General features: G+C 40.1%; 1 protein-coding gene across 2 annotated transcripts in view; it reads right to left on the bottom strand.

The window, feature by feature from the left end:
• The window catches only part of Mpp7 (MAGUK p55 scaffold protein 7), a 210,486-nt gene that overhangs the window by 111,078 nt on the left and 73,634 nt on the right, over positions 1–25,774 (bottom strand). For both annotated transcript variants that reach the window (XM_048460938.3, XM_085698908.2), the window contains one exon: positions 13,089–13,207. In XM_048460938.3, the coding sequence (XP_048316895.1) occupies positions 13,089–13,207 (119 nt within the window). The remainder of the gene's footprint in view (positions 1–13,088; positions 13,208–25,774) is intronic.

Below are 25,774 nucleotides of genomic sequence, written 5' to 3'. Positions count from 1 at the left end.
GCCCCAAATGTTTTGTACCATTTTTAACTGAAGGAAAATTTATAAACCACATTTGGCTAACTCAAGAACTTTGTTAAGAATTTCTAATCACACACTGCTATCAAGCTTTTACTGAAGTTTCAAACAGGACAAAAATTAAAGGCATAAAAACAATAATGTAGTAAGGCTAGAAAAGACCATTCTGAAAAAGTAGGCAGACAGCCAAAGAGATATTGGAAGAATGGTGTGTAGATAAGCTTGGCTTGCAAAATAGTTTTAAAATAGAGATGATGAAGGTAATACTAATTAGTCTCATCACAGTAATAAGTCACTATGCACCAGACCATTTAAAGTATATACACACACATATATTCCCTCATTAATTCACATTTGATTTGCTAATTCATTAGTACATATATTCATTTATTTGCATTTGATTCATTAATCCATTAATAAACAATCCTCATAACAAGTATTACCAGAATCCAAGTCAATAAACCTAATTACGCAGGGCTAGATCTGAACTTTAGACATGTCTTGGCTAATGTTGAAGCTAGAACACACAGAACACTTACAGGTGTGAACAAGGACCGAATGTAGCCAACAGTGTGAGTTATGAGAAGGAGATGGCAGAGAAAAAAGACAGAAGTGCAGGAGCACAAGCTGGAACCCAGTGGAGATGAACCACAAATGCTGTCCTAAAGACTCAACACTCCTTTATGGAAACTGCCCAGCCCTCTTTTGGCTATACACTGGACTTCCGTTTCTGTCACTTTGTGGTGGTTAATAGGGACCTGTGGAACCTAACTAAACTTCAAGGAATATTAACCAGTACTTCAGTTCAAACCAGCTTATGTAAGAGGTTTACTTGTAATTCTCATTTGATCCAAGGCAGCAGAATTACAAACACCTGCCTTCCTGCACTATGGTCAATTCTTGGTAGAGTGATCTGGCAATACCTCCTGAGGCCGGCAGTGCCGTTTCTGATGTGACCCCTGCCCTGCTGATTTCTTGACTCCAAACATTCTAATGAATGACTGTTCTCAAGGCAGAGTGGTATTTCTAGGAAAGATATGCTTTTGTGGGGCTAATAGATTCCTTCCCATTAAATTACAGCTAAATATACTGTACGTGGTTGTTCTGAAACCATGAATTCTTGAAGAGTCAGTTACATGCACTCTATCGCCCAGAAGGCGCTATTCCATTATATGAAGACAGATCTGGCAGAAGACATGGCTTCACAAACCTGAATCTGATCCACTCTCTCCTCCCCAGCAAATACCTAAGAAGGAAGGGCTACATATGGCCAATGTTTGGAGAGTATGAATTACAAAAACAACAATTTATCCAGAGTCTCAGGAATTCCTATCTTCAGCAGGCTGGACGTGTTCCTGTGGCCAGAAAACTGTAACCTATAACATATGAAATACCTCCATCTGGTTTCTCCAACAGAGCTGGTTGGACAATTACCTTTGATTGGCACAGGAGCATTACCAGCTGTTGAGGTCCAACAAAAGGCTCTGTCAGACCAGGTGGCCACGGATCATTCACAGTGTCTGGCAGTCTTTTTCTTTTTCCTCCCACCCAAGGCAAATAATACTTCAGAGGCAAGTAACAAAACCCTCCTGCAAGGAGTGTGTTCTCTAAACATGACACCAAACTACCTTCCCACACTGATGTGTTTCCAAAAACACTTGTACATTTCTTATACCATCATCTCAGTCTAGAATCTAATTCTCCAGCACAGGAATATCACCCCAATGACTGTCATTGAGCTTCTCATTGCTTCTTGATAAAATCAGAGATATTGACAATAACTGAATAGAAAAAAATCATAAAACCATTGTGCAGCTAGTTAGATCTCAGCAGGCTTGGAGGTCCCTGTAGATGGACCCTTCCTTTCTAACCAGCAGCTTCTGAAACCAAGACTGGGACCACAGGGCACTAATGCTGGCTAGAAGAATAGAATTTTTGCTGGATCTCTGTCCCTGGGTGGAGATGTGGTATTCTGAATTTCTGGCAAGGCCTAAAATCAGTGTCTAGCCAGATGCTTTCTAGTAAAGGACATAGACAACAGCTTTGTCTAGTCCCTTGAGTGTAGATAAAATGAATCTGGCAAGCACTTAACACTTTCAATGGAAGTTGTCTGTCCCAGAGACACTAGAAATAGAGTATCAAACCTGCCATAAATGTAAATAGGTTTAACTGTGCCCTTGGCCATTGTCCACTCTCACCACTTCACAGTAGATATATCCAATCTTCTACACTATACCCTAGTTCTCTTGTATAACTGTTTTTAATGGCCAGCACTAGGATTGGTAATCCAAAAGGAAGTCAGAGGGAGACCCTAGTGACAGAAATGTGTGCTGCCTCAATGTATTCCATTAATGGGAGGAAGGAGGATGGACAAACAAGACTGTCATGATAGCAACAAGTGTTGCCTAAACTTAGTTCTATGTATAACTTGTTTAACAAGAACTGATAACCAAATACAACATTTTACTTTTAAGAGGATTTGTCATATTCCCCAGCGTCTTTCATGGATAACTACGGAGGCCTACTTCATGCTTTCTCCAGTGGAAATGAATCTAGTCAGCAAAAAATTCATGCTAATTTGCAATGTTTTCAAGTTCAGAAACAAGTCTATTGTTAGGTATTGAGGCCAGGCTGCTCTGCTCTCCCTAAGTTACTCTAGATTGTATAAAACAGCAATTTTTCAGGCTGTAGCTGTACTTTGCCCTGAGAGACTCCATTTTTACACGTCACTTTTGACCCCATTTTGAAGATGGAGGGTGACCTTGTATCTGGTGTACTCATGAACTGTACCATATGTCCAGCACAATTGGTGGCCCAAAGACTACTCTCCCTTGGAGTAGAAAGGATGCCACCCTATAAAAGAATCAAGCTAAACTGACATGATAGGGGCACACAAATGTATTAAAACTCTACAAAGAAAACCAGGCCCAAGAACTTACTTGTACACATCTGATCAAGAGTGTAACAGACCCCAGAAAGAGGTGAAACTCAGCACTAAACAGTGAAGATCCCTATCAGCCTGTCATCTGGCCACCTAGAGTGCACACTAAGAAATCCTGACCTACTCTCCTGTCATCTGCCTGTCCTCGTGCTCCCCCAGCTGGACCTCGTCCTGCTTTGCCATCTCTGCAGAGGGATGGTTCTCTCTCAAATGTGTAATGCATATGATCACATCTGTTTTCTCAGATTCCTTCCTGTAGCTTATCAATACATGTTATCAACATTTATTATTATCTTATCAATATAAGGACTCTTTTATTCCTATTGGTGCCTCAGCTTTGCCTTCTTAGGCCTCTTTGATACTTGTTGCCCCTTTAACTCTTTGTAGTCACTGTATAACCTACATATGTACATATATACATAGATATATTTACTATATTGTGTTTGATGTATTATCTGAGAGTTTGTATTACAGTCTGAGTCTGGCTTGAGAATTGAAATCTCCTGGAGGTCCCATCAAGAAGGGTCTCCACACATTCTTCCATAAGAGCCACCAATTCTCATGGCTGATCTTGGGGAAAAGGTGCCTGGGAAAATCACTATGATTAAAATACTTATGCCTAGACAGACCCATCTCTAAAAAATTTTTTAAAAGACAAACTCTTAATAAGAATTGTTCTCTCACAACCAACCATCATAGGTAAGTCTGCACTGAACCCCAGTGGATTAGAGGTGAAAATTTTCAGGAATGATACTAAAGAGAGGTTTTAAGAAAATCCAAAGACAAAGGGACTGGGAGTATAGAGGAGAAGGGTACAAAGGAAACTCAGATCTCTGGGACTAAGGTACACACACCCAGTTCTATGCTACAGTAACATAAAACTCACAGTAAAGTCCTGCTCGCCCAAGTTCCTGTCATCCTGTAAGTCACAAAAATTTACAAGGCATGATAACTTCAGGGAAGGAAGACCTAAAGAAACAAAATGAGTAATGAGGAAAGCCAGACAAAGTAGATTTTACAAATGAGACAAGGAATTTAAAAATAACTAGACCCAATGTGTTGAATGTTTAGATGGAGAAAGTGCACAAGCAGCCATAGCAGGTAGTGTATGCAGGGAATGAAGAGCCTTGAACAAGAAATTCTGGAAATCAAAGAATGATTGCATAGAAACAAATGCTGCCTTTGATGTTCTCATCGCTAGAAAGAACACAGAAGCCAGGTGTGTCACTTATATTTCTGTTGTAATTTATTTAAATATTTTTTATTTATTTAAATAAATTATTATTTAAATAAATAATTTCTGTTATATTTATTTAAATAAATAAATCTATAAAGATGAAAATAAATTCTGAAGCACCCACACCTTTGCCCATCTCATTCAAAGCACAGAGGACCAAAACTAAAGAAGTCTGAAACGTGGGGGAATGGCACAAGGACCACCATATGATCCTTATCTTTAGTGACCCTCATCTTCCCTGATAAGATTAACATAAGTCTTCCATCAGAAATCAAATACGTAAGGAAAAATGAAATATTTTACATGTTAGAAGAAAAAGAAACCCCACTCTACAATTTCTGCATCCAATAAAATGACGTTTAGAGGGTAAATATGAACTTTTGATACAAACAAGAATGCAAGGAATTTGTTACCAATAGATTTGCCTTCCAAAAAAGTATTAAGAGACATTCTTCAGGGATTAGAAAAAGATCATGTGAAGCTCAGATTAGACACTGAGATCTACATAAATACAGAAGAATGTCGGAAAAGTAGTAAGTGAGGCTAAGTTGGAACCCTTGCTTTTTCTTATTCTGAACTGATTAGATAATGCACAGCTGTTTGTATAAAGCAGTAATGGAGATTCTAGCATATGGGTAAGTAAACGACTTGACAGGAGCACTAAGAGAGACAAAAAGAAGGAAGGAAGGAAGGAAGGAAAGAAGGAAGGAAAGAAGGAAGGGAGGGAGGGAGGAAGGAAGGAAGAAAGGAAGGAAGGAAGGAAGAAAAATAAAGGAAGGAAGAGGGGGAGGGGAGGGAAAGAAAGAAAGAAAGGGAGGAAGAAAGAAAGAAAGGGAGAAAGAAAGAAAGGGAGAAAGAAAGAAAGAAAGAAAGAAAGAAAGAAAGAAAGAAAGAAAGAAAGAAAGAAAGAAAGAACTGAGTGTGCTCTGATATGGCAACTCTTACCAGCTGTGAAATGGTAGCATTATCTGAAGGCAGAGCCAAGTAAGTTGTATGTGTACACTGCTTACTAGGGTGAAAGCATCGTTGAAATGCTAAGAGGGTAACTGGAATAATAAAAATATCCAACTAAACTCAGGGAAGGAAAAGAACGGGTTGGTCAAAGTTTAAAACTAACAAATGTATTGAATATAAAACTACTGATGCATGATAAATATTAACCAATATATATACAAATTATGGTGTTATGAATGGTTTGAATGGATCACTCTAAATATTCTTTCACTACAATAAAAATCTTGAGGGTGGTACTTTAAGGACAAAAGACGTTTCCCTTCTCAGATTTAGAAGTCAACATTATCACGCACTTGGGAGATGCCACACTCTGAGGATGTATCACAGCAATGCCACATGAAAGAGGGATCCTGAGACATGGTAGGAAGTCAGAGTGCAACTCAGGGCTCAGACTCACTGAGAACTAATCAGAAGCTCTAGAGAATTACCTTAATCCCTGTTGAGGGCAGTGGTATGGGAGGTCCTTCTGTCTATATGTTGCTTTTATTGGTTAATGAATAAAAAACTGGCTTGGCCTATAGTATGGGAGGAGGAAGGCTGAGTTAGAGAGACACCATGGAGCTGCTGCCTGAGTCAGACATGCTGAAACTATGTGGCGATATACAGATTAATGCAGATGATTAATTAAGATGTAAGAGTTAGCCAATAAGAAGCTAGAGCTAATGAGCCAAGCAGTGATTTAATTAATACAGTTTCTGTGTGACTACTTCAGGTCTAAGCAAGCAAGGCAGCTGGGAACCAACAAGTGGGCCTGTAACATGAAGGCCGGCTTGTTGGGGTTTCTGTCCCGCCTGGTATCCCACAGCCGGCAAGTCCCAAAGAAAATCACAGAGTCTACATTAGGTTATAAACTGATTGGCCCATTAGCTCAGTCTTCTTATTAACTAATTCTTACCTCTTACGGTAACCCATAATTCTTGTCTGTGTTAGCCATGTGGCTCAGTACCTTTTCCAGCTGTCAGCTCACATGTTGCTTCTTCGGGCAGGAGTGGAGGAATGGACTTCCTCCTTCCTAGCCTTCTCCTGTTCTCATTGCCCCGCCTATACTTCCTGTTTGGTTGACCCACCTATACTTCCTGCCTGGCCAATCAGCGTTTTATTAAAATACATGATTGATAGACTACAGATAATTCTCCCACACCATGGGTCTTCCTCCAACAGGGCAGCACCCTCAGGGACAAGCTCAGAACCCATTAAACTCTCCCTTCTTAAAGGGCCCATCAGTGCTCAGCATCATCCCAGTGGAGACCACACTTCCAAAACATAAGCCTTTGGGAAGTATAACCTATATCAAAACTAAAGCATGCAGCAATTAAAAGTTAGAGGCTGGAGGCCAGCAAGGTGGCTTCTCAGGAAAAGTCACATACCAACAAGCCTGATAACTTGCGTTCAGTGTTGAGTATGTCTGTGCACCACATGCATGCTTGTGCTTGAGAAGGCAGAGAGGGCATTCGATCCCCAGAAGTGAAATTATAGGTGGTTTGTGAGCCACCATATGGTGTTGGAATCAGAACCTAAGTCCTCTAGAAGAGCAGCCAGTGTTCTTAAGTGTTAATGTCCCACTTTATGATGTCATTCAAAATGGTGAGAAACTAAATAATTTTCTCCCTGAAACAATTAAGAAGGCAACGATGGCCATTCCTGCCACTGCTGTTCAATATTGCACAAGATTCTTAACTAACATCATAAGACAAAACAATGAAATAAGAAATTACACACACACACACACACACACACATTAAAAATAAAGAAGTTTTGTTTATAGGTGACATGCAACAAAACTCTGGGCACCCAAAGCCAAGTATAGCAAATATTCAGAATATAGGCTCAATGTATACAAAAATCAACTGCTTGCCTATATATATAAGTAATAAAGAGCCAAAACCAGAAATTAAATACACAATACCATTTAGTGGTGGTTTGAATAACACAGCCACCATACTCTTGGGCATTTGAATACTTGGTCCCCTGTTTTAGGCACTTTAGGGATAGGATTGTGAAGTGTGGCCTTGATGGAAGAAGTATGTCACTGGAGGCAGACTTTGTGGTTTCAAAAGCCACATGCTACGCCAGTTTTCCCTTTCTGTTTCTTGTCTGTGGGTAGAGATGTGAGTTCAGATGTCCCTGCTGTCATGCCTACTTCCATGCTGCCCTACCTTGATGGCGATGGACTTACCTCTCTGGAACCATAAGCACAAAATAAGCCCTCCATCTGTAAGTTGTCTCACTCATGGCATTTATCACAGTCATAGAAGAAAATGATGACAATTTTAAAACTATACCACCAAAGCAAAACATATGCAGGCATCAGCATAATAAGATATATCTACAGAATCTAAGTAGGGAATACTCAAGTGAAGAAATCAAATGATATCTCAATAAATGGAGAGAGATTCCAGCTGCATGGCCAGGGATGTACAGTGTTGTTATGATGTAATCTCTTAGAAAATTTTGTAGCTCTAACTTGAATCTGCAAAATACACAATATGGATCTACAAAAATGCACAGTACCAACCAAGATCCCAGAAAACTGACAAGTTCACTCTGAAGTTCATATTAAAAAGACCCAAAATGACCAAACAGTACTGACCATGAACAAAATTAGAGAACTGACATTACTTTACTGCAGAATTCAGTAAGGTAGGTTATTATGGTAACCAAGACAGCATGGTATAGATGATAAAATAAAAGATATTTCAGTGGAGAAAAGGACAGTCACTCAGCAACTATCAGAACTATTGACTATTCCTTTTCAGACATTTTAATCTAGACCTAGAATTCACACCTTCCCCAAAAATCAAACTATATTACAGACCTAACTGTAGCAAAAAATTGCAAGACTTTGCAAGATTTATAAGAGTAAAATCTAAGCATTCTTGGTTCTGGTCAGGGTTTTTACATATGCAAGCATGCATTGTTTAATGATGGAGAAAATTTCAACACAGGTACACATTCAAAGAAAGCAATTAGGTACTGTCTTCAGCATACATTCATCACAGTCATATGCACACAAAATATCAGACACTCATAAATTATGAGGCCATTTATACATGCAACTTATCATTAACAGTCACACGGTGATTTAAAGGATTTTCTGTACTTTAACCTAAACATATTACCTACATTCTTGAATGCAATTATCCTCAACTCTGGGTGCATGAGTCTAATTATTTGATTATACCCTAAATACTTAGCAAACATCTAAAATAGTTCTCATTTCTTATGGGGAGATAGTCAAAATGGATGAGAACATATATGCTTGTAGTGAACTCTCAGAGATGTCTCCTGAATCTCCTCCTAACTCCCAACAACCTTGGCACTGGTGAGTAGACCACAGAACAAGAGGAGTCTCAATATGACAGAGAGCAGCACTGCCAGCATGCCTCTCAGACTGGAAATCAATGCTTTGCTGTCATCATCGTTGACTTGGAAATGCCATGCCCTATCTAGCCTGTATAGTACACCACTTATTTCTAAAATGAGTTGGAGGGCTGTCCCAGTAGTTAAAAGCATGCACTGCTCTTGCAAAGGACCTGAGTTCAGTTCTTAGTTCCCCATACTAAATGGCTCACAGTCATCTATAACCCCTCTCATGGGGCGGGGGGTCCAAAGCCCTCTTTTGGCCTCCATAGACACATAGCCACACATAAACATGAACTCGCACACACAAATAAATAAATAAATAAATAAATAACCTTTGAACTGTGAGTTAAAATAAAATCTCTCCCTCCCTTAAAAAATAAATAAAATTAAAAATACGAGCTTAAACAAAAAGAAAGAAAACAAGGTATTTTTTACTCCCCTGTTTCACCCTTTCAAGGAAACAGCCCTCACTGACTTGGGTTTACAAAGACACTCATATGAACATCTTTGCCTTCTTGAGCTTCACTCACAACCTTCCATAATTCATATGACAGGCAAACACACCCCATTCTAAAGGCAAAATGCTCACTATTACCTCTTGGGTTGCACATTACTCCTTTTGTCTAACTTCTCACTACCCCCAATAAATAGTTGCCTAAGAAACTTCTGCTCAGCAGGCAGGGTCTAGCTGAGGAAATCGAATCCTCAAGGAACTCATACTGGAGCTAATATTGAATTACACATGTGATTGACCACAGGACACTGTAATTGACAAGTAGCTGTGTATAACTTCATGAAAAATTGGAGATTAAACAAAAGACTGTGTCTTCATCTTGGAAATTCTCAGCAGATAGTCTAGAAATTACTCAGCACATAGCAAGAACTCAACAAAGACAGAAATACAATACTTATATAGTAATAATTATTCATTAATAATCATTATTAAGACTGGGACTGGGCACATGAGTGATGTGCAGGTCTAACTATTTATTCTAATTGAAGATAATAGTAGGGGAGTGGTAGGGTGTATATATTCATGAACGCCAGAGGACAACTTTGGGTGTCATTCCTCGGATATCAACAACTTTGATTTTTAGACACAATGTCTTTACTGACATAGAATTCATCAGGCAGGCTGGGTTAGCACCACAGAATCTCTGGAACCTCTGCCTTCCTAGTCCTGGCATTATAAATAGAGACTTTAACACAGGTTCTGTGGAATCAGATTAAGATCCTTATAACTTTTTAAGGCAAGCACTCTACTGACTGAAATTCCACAAGTCTCATTGTTGTTCTAACACTGAAATCCAGAAAAACGCACAGTAATTCTGTTGTGCACAAAAAAATCTCCCTGAAAATACAAATCTGTGTTTGTTGAAATACTCAAACTTTTATTTACTTCATGTCCTCCCACACATAACTACTGAGAGGGTGGAGGAACATGTGTAAGAGTGTAAAAGTCATGATGGTTGGATATTCACATCTTAGACAGAAACATAATTTTGAGTTAAAAAGAGAAGTTTCTTGAGGCGATACAAGAGCAACCCAATTTAAAAGAAATTCAATATTTAAGCAAGTTCTATGCCCTATCTTGTTCTAAATGAATTTAAATCAGATTATAAATATATAATTAAAGAAAACTAAAGAAAATTAAATTAAGTAATGAGCGCTAATTCATTTTTTTAAAGTGGTAAGAACTGAAGATAAACTAGAAATGAAGTTAGGGCATAAAACAAATGCTACGTGAACTCTGTGTATTAGCAAAAGATGTGTCCTCTTGCGCTAGCTGGAGTAAGTGAATGAGGCTGCCTAGTCCTCCATATGTGCAGGTTCCCACCAAGCAGACACGAGAGCTCTCAGACGCTATCAGTACTGCCTTCCTCCTGAGACCAACAGAATGACACACTTGTGCTTTTCATTTTCAGTTTTTCTTTTAAAACTCATGCTCAGCGAACACCCTGTAGGTGCAACTAACTATGAATGTGTCCCAGTGCAAAATCATAAACTCATTTAAAATATTGAGACTTCTTTGTGAATTTTTTTTGTTTTTTTTGTTTTTTGTTTTTTTGCTGTTGTTAACTCAATTTTGCCTCTCTGGAGCATCAACTTTATAGGTGATAATACTAGGTTATATCATCAAAAAGTTGGACAAGACCTCTAGGATCACCTTTCTTTCCAGTAACAATCACAATATCCAAAGTGAGAGGTATCTGTCACTCAGACTGTAATGTGCAGTTTTTTCTTGAGTATTTTTACATTAAATGCCAAAGTTACAAGTATTTTAAACCTTTAAAGCTGTGGCAATTTACTCAACACACACACACACTACAAGGACCATGAAAATTCTGTGCTAGAATGAAAATCAAATTCTGCATTCTCCAGTTCTAAATCACACAGTAACAGCTTTAACTTCAGGCAAGCGCATAAAACCCAAGCACATTTTGGTTCACTCTATAACAAATCTTTTCAAACAAATTCCTTTGGCTCTAGAAAGATTTATGTACAAACGCTAAAGGCTTCTGTCTTCCAGCCTTAACTAGAGGCATTTGGAATACAGTTAAGTGGTCTGTTCCAGATGTTTTAAGCTAAGATCCCATGAGTTTGCCTCCTGGAGGCGCTTTAGACTTTACATATTTAAAACTAATAGAATGGGTCAGGCAGAGGACACAGCTGAGAGCTGCATCTGATCAGAGCTGGAGGCAGAGGGGAGGACGGACGAAGCACAAACACTACGCGAGTGGCATCAAATGATACTCATTTGAAAAAATGCATTTTATAGCAATTACTGAAAACGTGGAACAGAATGCATGTCAACTGAGCTATCTAAAATGCTAAAACATCCATCCATTGGCTTTGTTGTTTTTAGGAAACCAGATACTAGCACCGTCTTGGATGCTTCCTACCCACTTGCCACTGACAGACACTTTGGAAAATAGCCGATGTTGAAGACTCACTGTCCAATGTATGTAGAAATTTGTTCCATACATTAGTTTCATCCTTTTAACAGCGGTAACCACAACCTCTGGAGTTCTTTCACTTTTTATGTGCTCTGATAACATTTTCCTGAATACGTAATAAATCTGTCTGACATACATAACTATCCAAGAACTGAGATGGTAACAGTTTTATAGAAATTGTCAACTTGCTGACACACAATCTGACTTCTACTTTAGGTAATGAAATTACAGCTATGTTATAAATAAATACAAATAAACTATTACTTGGGGGAATGTTTACCTAGTGACACAGGGATGATGCCAATTCAAATACATGTTATTCTTTACGGCAAACGCTAAAATCAGTGTGCATGCATCTGTAGCTACTCCACTTCCACACATTCAACATAGAAGTATTTTTTATTATTACTATACTAAGGCATGAGAACTCCTAAATTATAAGCCCAAGATCATTTCTCACCCATCCCAAGAAATTAACTAAGCTGCCTAAAAATGAATTAAAGCATAAAGATACCTCGGTAATTGAATTATTATGAAAAAATAAATTAATGAATAACTCTAGTCTGTAAAATGTACTGCTGGGGAGGACCACGTATTGATGTTAGTTTCTTCAGTACTGTTGCTATTCAAAACGGACAAATTTCAGGAAAAGAAAAACATAAACCACTTCTGTTCTATAAACAGTGGCAATTCAGAAATGGTCCATTTTCTAATACTATGTACCAGATAAAAGTCTCCCCTCGTGACAGACAACCTTAACAAAGTTAGCTGAGTAAAGTACAGTCCAGATTTCACGGAGACATGGGCTTCTATCTCCTACAGACACAAGAGAGACTAGGGATTTCGTTCAGCCTGACTTAGATGAGAGAAAACGCAGTTTGTATTTCCAGAAGCTTGAGCAGCATGTTTCCCAGTGAGCTTCTTATTCTCATTTTACTATTTTAAGAGAGCTGGTCACTCCCAGCATTTCTGTAAGATGGGATCTGGTTCCCTGTGGCTGACAGTTCTCGTGGCAGGATGCTTTCCCTAAAATGGGCTCCAAAAACTGTTTTTATTCATAATAGCTCCACTGTATTCATCTACAAAATACCATTTCAATGGAGTCAGGCCGATAAAAGAAACAGCATACTAGAATTTCAGTTGACTTTGTTAAAGGAAATTATTTTAAATTAATGTGGCTTCTGGACTGCTGCCGTTTCTGACCTCAGAACACATATCCCTTCTAATTTCTGCTGTGAACATTTGTTTATTTAAGTGAAATTCCAGCCCACAAATGTCGACCATAACGGAGTCTCAACCTTCCTGTCACTATTTTGTCTTTTGTCTAAACAAGGGCAGCCGCATGCCACTGCATTAGCATGCACGGCCACACCATGCCCTTCAGTGAAGTCATCTATGTATTTTTGGTAAGATTTTTAACAACTTCCACGCCTGGCCGTGAAACATAACAAGGCTGTTTTGTTTTCAGACAGTAACAATTTTGTCTCTGGTTTACTAGATGGCACTCAGAATATCTTTCCATATGTTTCCACAAAGACAACTTGACATCAGTGCGGTTTACCTTGACCAGTGAATGCAGGCTCTTTTCACCAAACATGTCCCAGAGGAAGGTCAGGTCCTCCTGGCTATTCACATGTGGCTGCAGCTGGGCGGGCAGAGCAGCCAACAGCTCATACAGACCTATAAAGTAAAAATAAAACACAAAGTACAATCTTAGGGTGATCTCATTAATTTCACTGAAGGTGTATGTGTAAGTGACAGCTGAAATATGTCATTTTTACTGGATTTGTATTCTGGGCCATCAAGCAAAACAATTCTCTCAAGAAGCAGAGGAAGTGTTTTGATTTTTAAATTCCAAAGAAGTATATATTAACAGAAGAGCTTTTTACCTTCCACACTTGTCAGCGTTTTAAAGTCATGCAAGTTTACATAACCCAAGACAGAAAATATGTACAGTTCTCAAAAAGAAAAAGAGAAAGGAAGAAAGAAAGAAAGAAAGAAAGAGAAAAAAGAAGAAAGGAAAAAGGAAGAAAAGGCATGCATTTCTTTCTTTAACCGTTATTACACTCCCCTCTTATTAGCCATGGAATGGAATGAGTCATGAGGAGGAAAAGCTTCCTTAGGAGAAAATGGACAGAGTAGTCTCCAAAACGGTTTTGTGTTTGCAAAGAATTCCTAATAACATAAAACTTCAAAAGATTTGCATTATCTAACATGCAAATAAAGTTCTGCCATGTAGAACAAAAATCAGCCCCACATGGTGATTCACGGACTGTTCCATCACTGTGGACCATGTTTTTTTCCCCCCAAAGGGACTGTGCAAAATGTAGTTGATATCCACAGTGTACGGAGTTTTTTGCCTCCCCTCTGGTGGCAGATGCAGGTTGCTGTGGCCTTCCCGGCAGACAAAAGTGCAGTATCCACAGGAGTCACCCATCTCAGTCGAAAGCAGCCAGACTGCTGCCGTGCAGCTTGCCCATGACTCTAGAGGGAGGTGATCTGGCAGAAGTCAATATCAGATCCCAGCATATGGTGCATTTTCTAGTGGGATTACAGGAGGTAAAAAGGACAAAATTCCATTTATTTCTGTCTGCTGTCTACAAAAACACCAAGACCTTCTGAGGCACCAACATACCCCTAGTCTGAGTAAGGGCTGACATCCATCATAGTGACAGCTTTACAAGACACTTTACAAGCAAAGAACAGTAAATTATGGACTCCTGATTAGTGTATCTCTTACCTTTCTAACACACAACAGTGCTAACTTACAGGCAAATGCATGCAGTACCACTGTAAAGTCAGGTACATAACAGTGGGTATCTGAGTGAATCCAAATACCCGAGGCTGTATTTAGCCAAAAATGGTCGTAAGAATAACCCTAAATTAGATTATGGAAAAATCTAATTAGACTTTTAAGTATTTGTGATAGTTCACATTAATTCTCTTTAAAACCTGGCACTCTGTATAAACCAGGTCTTCTTTACCATTGAACAAAAACTTTAAAACATCTCACCATTACTCCATCTATAAGACAGTACTCACTCACCCTTCCTCCCTTCCTAACTCCCACAGAGATACATCCCCACACTTAACAATTGCCAAGATCAGCAGTCATGGAAGACACTTAAAATGCAAAAGGATGAAAACAAAAGAGTTTTTTTCCTACTAATTTCAAGAGTTGTTTAAAAAATGCTTATTCCTTGGAAAATGACTTCAGGGATAATTAAGTAGAGTAAACCAACTTTGATCTAACTTAGATGGTATAATTGTTAGGAAGGTCACATAAGACAATACACCAGAAACAGAAACAGAGGAATGGATTGGGGTGGGGCAGAGGGGGTAAAGGGGTAAAGGGGGAAATAGGAGGAGAGAAGGGAGGGGAAATTGAAGTTGGGATATAAAATAAATGAATAAACTCAATTTTAAAAGGCAAATGGTAAGTTGTACATGTAAAACGAGACATACAAACACATAAAAGTGAACTGAAAACTGGTGAATCTAAGTGTCTTGGAGATTCTTTCGTATTATTATAGCAGAATGCCACAGGCTGAATAATTAATGAACAAAGCAAGTTTACTTGGGCCCCAGCATGAAGGGGAGGCAGCTCAGGAGTGCATCTGTACTGTCGTCTCACGGTAGAAAGCAGAAGAGGGAGAGGTGACAGAACACTTGTTCACAACAAGCTCACTCCTGCAAAGGCTATCCTTCTATCGAAGGCCTCACTTCCCTCAAACCGTCAGCCCGGGAACTAAGCTCACAACACATGAAATCCGAGGAATACATTCAAATCATAGCAGGTTGTATCAGTGACAATTTCCCAGCTGCCACACTCTGCTATGGTCGCAGACGAGATGATAGAACTGGAAGGAAAAGGGTTACGTACACATCTGTATAACTTCTGAAAACAATATGGGACTCTATAGTGATCTCAAAATAAAAACAACAATACAAAAATACTAAGGTGAAATAGTTGTCTTAAAATTTCAACAGAATCACGGGTCTCTGAGCCTAAGGCATTGGTATAGAATAACATTCTTTCCCTGATGCACCTTCCGCTAGAACAAAACAGCACTGTATTCCCATGGTTCCGCAGGCATCACAAGTGCCTACTACATCATGCCACCTTACACATGGAAAGTGTTAATTCTATACAAGTATTCTTTATAGTTTGTGAAACAAGCCATTTCATACTTCATGTTTTAAAAAACATTTTTTTTTCTGCTAGCAAAGGTTCATAACCCTGGGTTTTCTGCCCCTCTAGCAGTGGATCCTCCTTATTGATATGTCGCCACCACAATCTGGCATTCCAGGGACAACCACAGTCCCTTCAGCTACCTCATCTGGCAGCCATAACCAATGCCAGAGAGCCAGGCTAATGTCAATCATAAATTAAAGAGATGACGGCAAAGGCCAGAGGCCAGAGGCGCTCAGTCTCAAAGAAGGCAATGCAGGCTTTAGAAGTCACACAAAGTGGAGTTTCTGTCCTGACATGGGACTAAGGATAAACCTATACTCGAGTCTCAGCAGTGAAAAATACTCGTAAAGTCCAACCAAATGTTCTCAAGCAGAGAACATATCCAGAGGGTATGTCTTTAATTTTTTTTTAACCTACTCAGTTTCTGAGCAAAATCTGGCATAATAAAGTTTACCCTACATTTCATAATTATGCAAGTTCAACAAGTTATCCTAATAAACAATTAAAGCAGACATGGATTGTGTGCTTTAAAGCACAAAAATGATGGGGTTGCGGGCCCCTGGGCCTTACAGTGCAGCCAGCAAGGGATGTGTAAGGGAAAGGAGGGCCAGCTCCTGCCAGGAGGAAGAAGAGACCAGAAAGAAGTAATACCTGAGGTAGGTGTTTATGATTTGAGTCCCCTCTTCCCAAAAGCACGTGTTGGTAATTCACCAATATAGTATGTTGGGAGGTAAAAATCAGATGTGACTGGGCCATGAAGACAGTGCCTGAAGAAATTAACATTGTCATCATCTAAGTCGGTTCCTTACATGGTAGATGTTAATTAATTATGTCCCTCCTTTGCTTTCCTCTCCCTTCCTCCATCTAATGACACTGTGAAGTATGCCCCATTAAGTCCCACACAGCTCCATCAGTGTTCAACTCGTTCTTTAGAACCATGAGATGATAAATGTCTTAGGAATTAGTCAGTCCAACACTGGTCGCACTTATCCAAGATCCCCAGAGCATGTGTTTGGAAGCACAGATAGTATATATAAATGTGTATCCTGATGCACCATTTCCTATATATACTTTGCAGCCTTGGGGTGACTATTACATAAAATAAAGGCTACATGGTGGAAAGAAGCACCATAATATTATGACAGTGGATCCTATAAGTAAGGCTAAAAAACTGATTAAGGGGCAGGTGGCATACACAGTGTGAATACACTGGACAAAGGGCTAATTCACACTTCAGATAGAATGTTGCAGAATTTCATCACCCTACTCAAGAAGGTGCACAATTTAAAGCTTATGAGTTGTTTATTTCTGGAATTTTCCATTTAATATTCTCAGACCACAGTTGATGGCAGATAATGGAAACTACAGAAAGAAAAGTCCTTGGAAACTACTATATTCTGTTTGGCAGCACAAAATGGGCTAAGTCTCTTTAGAGTAAATTCCTAAGAATCAACGTTTACTGAGGTCTTATATTCAGAGCACTGTGCTAGCTCCCCAAATTAAGAAGAAACCTCTCTATGCCTTCAGTATTCTGATGGATGATCTTTGACACTAGATAAGACAGATTGAGGACAGACAATTAGGTGGGCAAAACATGAAACAGTCATAAAAAAACAGCCTCCTCTTTTCCTGAGACAATATATATCCAAAAAATATCTTTTAAGTAAACAAATACACAATTAAACTGAAAATTATATACATATATAGATATTAGTTCGTAATATGGCAATAAGTTAAACATCAAATTCATTCTTTGCTATACAGATACAATGTTCATACCTTTTAATGACATCTTACTTATACTTTAGAATCATGAATTATAAATTCCTAATCAAATAAGATAAATAAAATAATTATTAGTATGGCTCTGTCACTCTTTCTGCCTTCACGTGTTTCACGGAACCAGAATATTTACGGCTTTGCAATGACTTCCGCGCTTTTGGTGCCACGTTTAGAGTTAGAACAAACCATTTTCACTCTGGGCAAACTTTCTGAGATCCAGCTTATTCTCATTAACTGTGTCACGTTGCCACTGCACACTGTATTCTGCTGACTGGATTTGTCCTTCTTACTTGGGTGTGTGTTTCATTATCTGTACAACAGAATCACTTTAGTATTTTTTAAAGTATCTTTAACATTTGCAAATATAAGATTCTCTAAGAAACCAGAAATACCCTACAGTCGCCTAAGATCTGTTGAGCCCAGAGACAATGAGCACAGCGACACAGAGCCCCCAGGACAGCAGTCCAGGCATGTCTATAAGGCTCACTAATAATCTCTTTGTGGGCGTGTAGCTAAAACTCAAAGTGGGTAACTGTCATTGGAGACTCCCATATGGGCTGTTAAGAAGCCCATGACAGAAGCAAAACTCAGCAAATGCAGACCACAGATCAAGGGCAGCCTCTTCCTCCTGCAATGTCCTGCCAGCGCCCTCTACTGACAAAACTTATCATTGACAGTGGCAAAGGAAAAGTACTTTAAGGTCTCATCAATGTTCACAGAGAAGACAATGAAATCTGCAGCTGAGGCCGAGAGGAGAGTGAAATGTTAAGTGGATTCTTCTACAGGCTGATCTAAGTGTGAGTGTCTCCTCTTTGAGGGAGGGATTGCCTGTCTGCTTGGGGAGGGGTGGCTTTCTGCTGCTTCACACTGGGATACAATTAAAATTATTGATGAATGAAAATTGAGTCTTTATTAAATCGAGGCTTTATTTGAAAGACAAATCCTATTAAATCCAAGGCTTGGATTGATGATATTTTTGTCTATTTGTATTACATTTGTTTAACATGGTCAAGAGAGGGAAGGGAGAGAGAAGGAAGAGCAGAGGAGAGAGAGAGAGAGAGAGAGAGAGAGAGAGAGAGAGAGAGAGAGAGAGAGATACCAAGACCAAGCAGAGAAATAGAGAGAGCACACTTGTGCCACGGTGCATGCGTGGAGCACAGAGGACAACTTGAAGGAGTTAGTTTGTGAAAACAGTGTGGGTTACTATGCTCAGTGAACCATCTCAAGGGCCCTGCTTGCCTATTTTCAACAGCATGCAAACCCTGACTTCTTCATCTCAGCTGGGGGAAATGAATGAAGGCTATGTTCTAAACTAAACAACGAGCACTTTTGCAATGACTGCATTTTACATGTCACCTTGGCTGGTCCCCAGTAACTCACAGAACTGTAGTAGTTCTGGGTGTGCCCATGGAGGTGCTCTTGGGAGAAATGCACATTTGAATCAGAGGCTGAGTAAAGATGAACCACTCACATGTTCAGGCACCTTGCATAAAGGGAGAGACAACTCCCTTTCTGTCTAAACTGGTAAAGCCCAACTTCTCATGTTGTCACCGCAAACACAACAGCTTCTGACTCTCCAAACTTTGAAATCCAGTCCTTATACCAATATCCCAATTCTTACCACAGCACTAGTTCTCAGGTCCTAACAGTCAGTGACCTACACTGTTGGCTCTCTTTCTCAAGCCTTGATTAATCACAGCACAGGCTCTCCTGAGTTTTCACGATGCAGTGGCTCATGGGATTTCTCAGCTTCTACGATAGACGGAATTGATGCCTGTGACTTCCTCTTACGATGTGTATGTAGACACACAGATAGACATACAGATCTTGTATTGATTTTGATTCTTAGAGAACATTTATACAATTCTTTCCTATCAAAATAACACCCGATGTAAACTTCTTCACAAATGTATGGTAGTTATGAAAGAAGAAAGATCATGATGCCCTCACATTAACACAAGAAATAGAAGCTGGGATTGTACTGCATTGGCAAAACATCGGCCTAGCATTCGTGAAGTTCTGTGTTTGACCTTCAGCATTGCAAGAGTAATAATAATTCCTAAAGATGGAAAAAAAAACCACAAAGGATGTCATGAGCCATGGAAGGTGTTTAGAATCACAGGATGGACTGCAGAGAGACACCAAGATTTTAAACAGGTCACTAGATTCTGCTGTTTGGCAATGAAATCTTGCAACCTATCCCCTCCTTTCCAGAGCATTGTATTTGGCAAATTCCAATACACTAATGAGAACACTCTCACTACAGCATCAAATAGCTCATTCTGTGAGTCAAGACACTAAGCCATCCACTGTGGGCCACAGTCCTTGTTTATGTATATGACTGGATTTAAATGTTTTGGCACTGGCTTCATTAGTCATGATTTAAACCCGCCTCCTTTTCTTGAAGATTAAAAACTACATGGTTTCAAGCCACTGACTTAAATATGCTGTGACTCTCTTCCCTTCAGCAATGTTCTATAAAATGTCAACTATTGTCATTACCCTTAAAGACAAAAGACTTCTCTAGGTTAACAACTTTCAGTTCAAAATCAGATTGAGGTTTGTCACAATCTGGGCAGTGCAGCTGACAGAGGCCAGTCAGCACTGAACAAACAGGCCAAGTCAGCTGATGGGGTATAGGCAGAGATTGCCCGACTACTCAGACCCAAATTATAACACAGAAACTATATTAATTACAACACTGGCCAATAGCTTAGGCATATTTCTAGCTAACTCTTAAATTAACCCATTTCTATCAATCTGTGTATCACAGCCACGAGTTTTTGGGCTACTGGTAAGGATCTGGCTTGCAGACGGCATCTTTCTCTTTCAGCAGCTACATGGCATCTCTCTGACTCTGCCTACTTTCTCTCTAATATCTGTTTGGATTTCCTGCCTGGCTTTACTATACTAAGCCACTGGCCAAAACAGCTGCTTCATTTTTTGGTTTTTCGAGACAGGGTTTCTCTGTAGCTTTGAAGCCAGTCCTGGAACTAGCTCTTGTAGACCAGGCTGCCCTCAAACTAACAGAGATCTGCCTGCCACTGTCTCCCAAGTGCTGGGATTAAAGGCGTGAACCACCACCGCCCAGTTCTAAACAGCTTCTTTAATAACCAATGGTAATAAAACATATTCATAGCATACAAGCAATGTGGTTGCAGTGGCCCTGGATGCTGCCTCCACCTCTCTCAGCCTTTTAATATGGCAGAGGTACCTTTACTGCCAGCTCTGGGATAGTAAGGTAGGAGCAGCGCTCACCACCTCAACTCTAGGAAGGTGCACTCAACACATAAACCCTTTAAAATCTGAGTAAAACTAGGTGATTTGATCAGGGGTTAGGGAAGGTAGGAAGACTGACCTAACTCATAAAGTTCATAATTGTGATGAATGAGTGTTTCACAGAAGTTACAACACACTCACCAAATGCCATCACCTTGGTTAATCAGATCTTTTAACATTTTAAGTTAATTAGCCACTAGACTATATCAGGAGACTTTGTAAAAAAAAGACATGGTGTCAGTATATAGCCCAAGTTGGCCTCAAAAAAATTTGTCTGCCTGTCTCCATCTGCAGAGTGCTGGGGCTATGAGCGTGCACCCACAGACCGTGGGAGAACACAAAGCGGACCAAGACTAGCATAGCAGAGTGGAGGCAGTGGGAGGAGCAGCACCACAGAGGACACAAGATGGAAAAGGACGGTCCAAGGGTTTTGGAAGTTGCCACTGAGGACAGAGGGCTGCTCAGGTTTCGACATGATGAATCTAAAATAGCTATCGGACAGCAGGCAGACACACAATGGACATAGACATCAGGAGAGTAACAGAGCAGGAGAGGCTAATGACAGCACTTGGGACATAAATGGCATCTAAATCCACAGTCCTGGTAACACTACTAAGAGTATGAGGCTGAAGGCACAAAGCAGTCCACCTTCCCAAGGTTGCATGATGCAAGAAGAAAAGGAACCTACAATCTCTCAGAGAGGAGGACCAGGGTTGGAATCTCAAAACCAAGTCTAGGAAGAATCAACAATCCATCCTATAAACACAGGATGGACAAGAAGGCCTGAAACCTGGCCACTGGATTTAACTCTGACAGAGTAGACTGGAGGAAGGAGGCTAAAATCAGGAAGAAACCTGTCAGAGATAGTAAACTCAAACAGTCCTTAGAAGAAGACTATTACTTCTAAGTGGATAGAGGGATTGCTTTTGAAAGATAAATAAGATTCAGGTCTACTAGCATAGACCTATAAGTTTATACCCATGTTCCACTCCCAGGAGCAGCAGGACATACCAGAGATTTTGGGAGTGTATCTAGGCATCTGACTGGCCTCCCACCCCCCTGACATTTCAGTAGTGTCCCTCATCTTGTGGTGACCCCAATCATAAAATTATTTCGTTGCTACTGTAATCTTGCTACTGTTATGAATTGTAGTGTAAATATTTTTGGAGATGGAGGTTTGCCAAAGGGGTTGAGACCCACAGGTTGAGAACAGCTACTCTAGATCCCCAGAGCCTGCTTACAAACACTGAGTGTGTGCACCTACTTTGTAAGCCCGGTACTGCCTAGGGAGCTGGAGACAGGTAGATCTCTGGGCTCATTAGGTGGTCAGACAATCTAGACTAACTGGTGAACTTCAGACCAACGAGAAAGCCTATATCAAAAGAAGTAAATGGCCTGCCTGAAGATGACTCCTCAGGTTTTCTTGTGGTATATACACACACACACTCACCCATATACTCACATATTCACATTCACCATGCTGAATGGCCAACAGCTAGGCATAAAGAGGCTGGGCAGAAATTCCTGGCAGATTGAGAAGAAGAGATACATCTAGGCATGGGATTGGAATGCCAGAGGATACAGAGAGGAATCAGGAGACACAAGATAGAAGAGAGGTAAAAAACATGAGGCAAAACACAGATTAATATAAATAGGCTAAGTTATATGAGCCAGTGGAACAAGCTGAAGCTAGAAGTCAGAAGTCAAGCTTTTGGAATTATGTGTGTGTGTGTGTGTGTGTGTGTGTATGTGTGTGTGTGTGTATGTGTGTGTGTGTGTGTGTGTGTGTGTGTGAGAGAGAGAGAGAGAGAGAGAGAGAGAGAGAGAGAGAGAGAGAGAGAGCTGGCAGCCTAAAGTAAAATCTGTCTCCAGGTATACATGCATGTTAGGGGGAAAAACAATTTATATCGACCTAATCACAGAATGGTGATGGTGATGACAAATCATGAAGGACAAAGAGGCATGGTGGGTAGGAACAGCTGCACAAACTCATCTTTATTATTAAAATAATCTTCTCCACCATTAATGTGGGGCTGACAGTAGGGAATGGGAAGACAAGAACAGGTGAGGACATAAGAAGAAAACTGCCCAGCTGCCAAGCTTATCTAATGACCAGGAGCCCTTTTTCATCAAGATGACTATAAAGTCAGGACAAGCCACCACATGAAAGCAACCCACAAGCAGAGCAGAAAGAAAAAAAACCCTGGCTTCCAAAGAAAACTCCAAGAAGTTGTCGAGCAAAACACACTAGTTGGGGTTTCACTAGCCCATCTTACATGGAGGTGATTTATTTATGCTTATGTAGACTAGACGCCTAGATAAAAGTAATAACCGACATGCAATGTACACAGGAGGCCTGAGCAAAGTGAGAAGCAGGCATGAGAATAGAAATTCAGCTAGCCTCAACTCTGTACAGAGGGAGGGGACCACAAGAACCTAAGTTGAAGAACCTAAGTTGAATCCCTGGGTTCAAATGAGACAGGGATGCTTGGGAGGTGGCTGGGGGCTGGGAGCAGGGAGCAGGCTATAGCTGGGGACAAAAAAGATGAAGCAATATGATTCTATAGAAATGAGCCTTCAGAATAAAGGACTGTGGTGACACCAGCACTGTTTACTCCATTGGTAAACCGCACACCTTGAACAAGTGGAGCAAAGCCACAGCTTTATGTGTTCTATATAATAGGCACTGATAGATTTGCTTTAATGTTAAATCTTGATTTCTCCAGGCAGTGGTGGCACAGCCAAGTGGTGGAAGTGCACCCTCTTAATCCCAGCACTAGGAAGGCAGAGAGAGGCAGATCTCTGTGAGTTCGAGGCCAGCCTGGACTACAGAGGTAGTTCCAGGACAGGTCCAAAGCTACAGAGAAACCTTGCCTAAATAAATAAATAAAGCCATGATTTCGATAATTTTGAAACTAATAGAGGCTGGTAGTCTTAGTGCATTTATTGCTCAGGAAGTGGAGGCAGGATGAACAGGAGTTCAAGGCCAGATGTGGCTATACAAGTCACTATCTCAAGAAACAAACAAACAAAAGAGGTAGAGGCTGGGAAGATAATTTAGCTGGTGATGACCTGGGTTTGAGCCCCAGAACCCACATAAAAAAAATGAAAACTGTGATGCCATAGGCTTGAAATTTCAAGGTTTTAGAGGCCAGCCTAACCCATCAGCAAGCACCAGGCCAGTGAGCCAGATGGTCCTTAAATAGAAAAACAGCAGAAGCACCTGAGGACTGGTGACACCTGAGGGTGAACTCTGGTCCCCAGGGCAAACATATTGAGCACACAGACACAGAAACAGAAAATGTCTAAAAATTCCTTCTCATTTCCTCACTATTGCTTTGTGTAGGTGTGGGGTGTGTGTGTGTGTGTGTGTGTGTGTGTGTGTGTGTGTGTGTGTGTGTGTGTGCGCATGCTAAAGCCTATGGCAGCCAGCAGTGAACATCAATCATCTTTTTTAGTCAGTCCCCACCTAGCTTTTGGAGACAGCCTCTCACTAAACTTGTAGTTCACTGGTTAGATAAAATAGCTAGCTAGAAAGTTAAAGGGGTCTGGCTGTCTCCATCCACCCCATGCCAGGATTAGAGATTTGTGCCACCCTGCTATTGAGCTAAGGATCCAAAATCAGACCCTCATTCTTGCATGGCAGGCATATTACTAACTGAACTGTCTCCCTAGCTCTCTATAGCATTTGTTAAGAAAATAAATCTAGGCCATCGACAATATAAAAAGTGTCATTGTACATATCCCAGATGCTCTGAAAACCTGAGGGAAAAGATCACAAACCATAGACCACAATCTCATCATATAAATTATAATTTATTTAGAATAATTCATTTTCTACTTTTTTTCACTACATTTGTCAAACGTAACTCAGTGCTAACCAAAAGAAATTCATTTAATGCTAAAACGTAGCACAGATTCTCAAAACAATGACAGGCCTAAAAAGAAAACTGCTAGAAAATGCAGAAGCACGAGTGGAGGAGTATTCCAGCTCCAGGAAGTTGCTTCTGTAAAAATACAACATTCTAGACAAGACAGTAGTGGTTCCCTGGGGAATAAATGGCTCAGAGTTTTCAGAAAGTGTCCCTGCAGTGAACAGTTCGCTCCACTTGCAGACTCCAGATGCTCTACATTCCTGACATCAGGGTGGAAACATTTACTGGTAGTCTAGAGAAATTTAATGCCATCATTCTTGTCATATCCCTCATAGCTTCATTACCAGCTCGAGTCTGGGGAAGCTATAAAGCCTATGCTAAATGAGAAAAAGGGAGTCCTCTGTGTTCAGCCGCCCTGGACACAAGAAACAACCAAAACGTTTAGAAAGCATTCAGCAAAAGACTCGGCAACTAGGAAAAACTATGGATTTGCTTTTTTTTTCAGTTTTGATATTTGCATTCTACCCAATATGAACAGGCAGTGAACCAAACCACTTCACTATAACCTGGGGCTAATAACCAGTAAAGAACGCATATCAACGCCCAGAACAACACTGTTAAATTTTATGGTATTAATAAAATGGGACACCAAGTAAATTTTCCACTTTCTTAAAGGTAAAATAATCAGCACTATTTAGTGCCATTCCTAATGGGCCTCATTTTTTTTTTCATTTAAAGCACAGTTTATTTCCAAACGGGCTTATAGGACTAAAATACTTGAATTCAACAGAAAGAGTGTCCTCATTACACTATCCTTCAACTTCAAACAACGTTAAAGCATTTGGCACACTGAGATTTTTAAATATGCAGAACAACTTAAACAATCCCAATACTGTAGCTTTGTTAATAATAATAATAGGCAATTCATTCAATTACCTCGAAGTCTATAAAATCAGGGCGAGTTAACAGAAAGCAAGTGCATACAGTCACACAGAACATTCGTGTTTAGGCCTATCTCTAGGCCTATCTCTAGGCTTTAAGAGGTTCCTGTGTGCAATTAACTTCAAGTCAGTAGCCTGTGGCTTTGTACAAAGTATGCCAATACCACCAAAACAA

The sequence above is a fragment of the Myodes glareolus genome, chromosome 14 (genome assembly GCF_982192425.1).
Source record: "Myodes glareolus chromosome 14, mMyoGla1.1, whole genome shotgun sequence".
NCBI classification, from domain to species: Eukaryota; Metazoa; Chordata; class Mammalia; order Rodentia; family Cricetidae; genus Myodes; species Myodes glareolus.
Note: the sequence above shows the minus strand (reverse complement) of the source record. Positions and strands in the feature narration are given on the sequence as shown.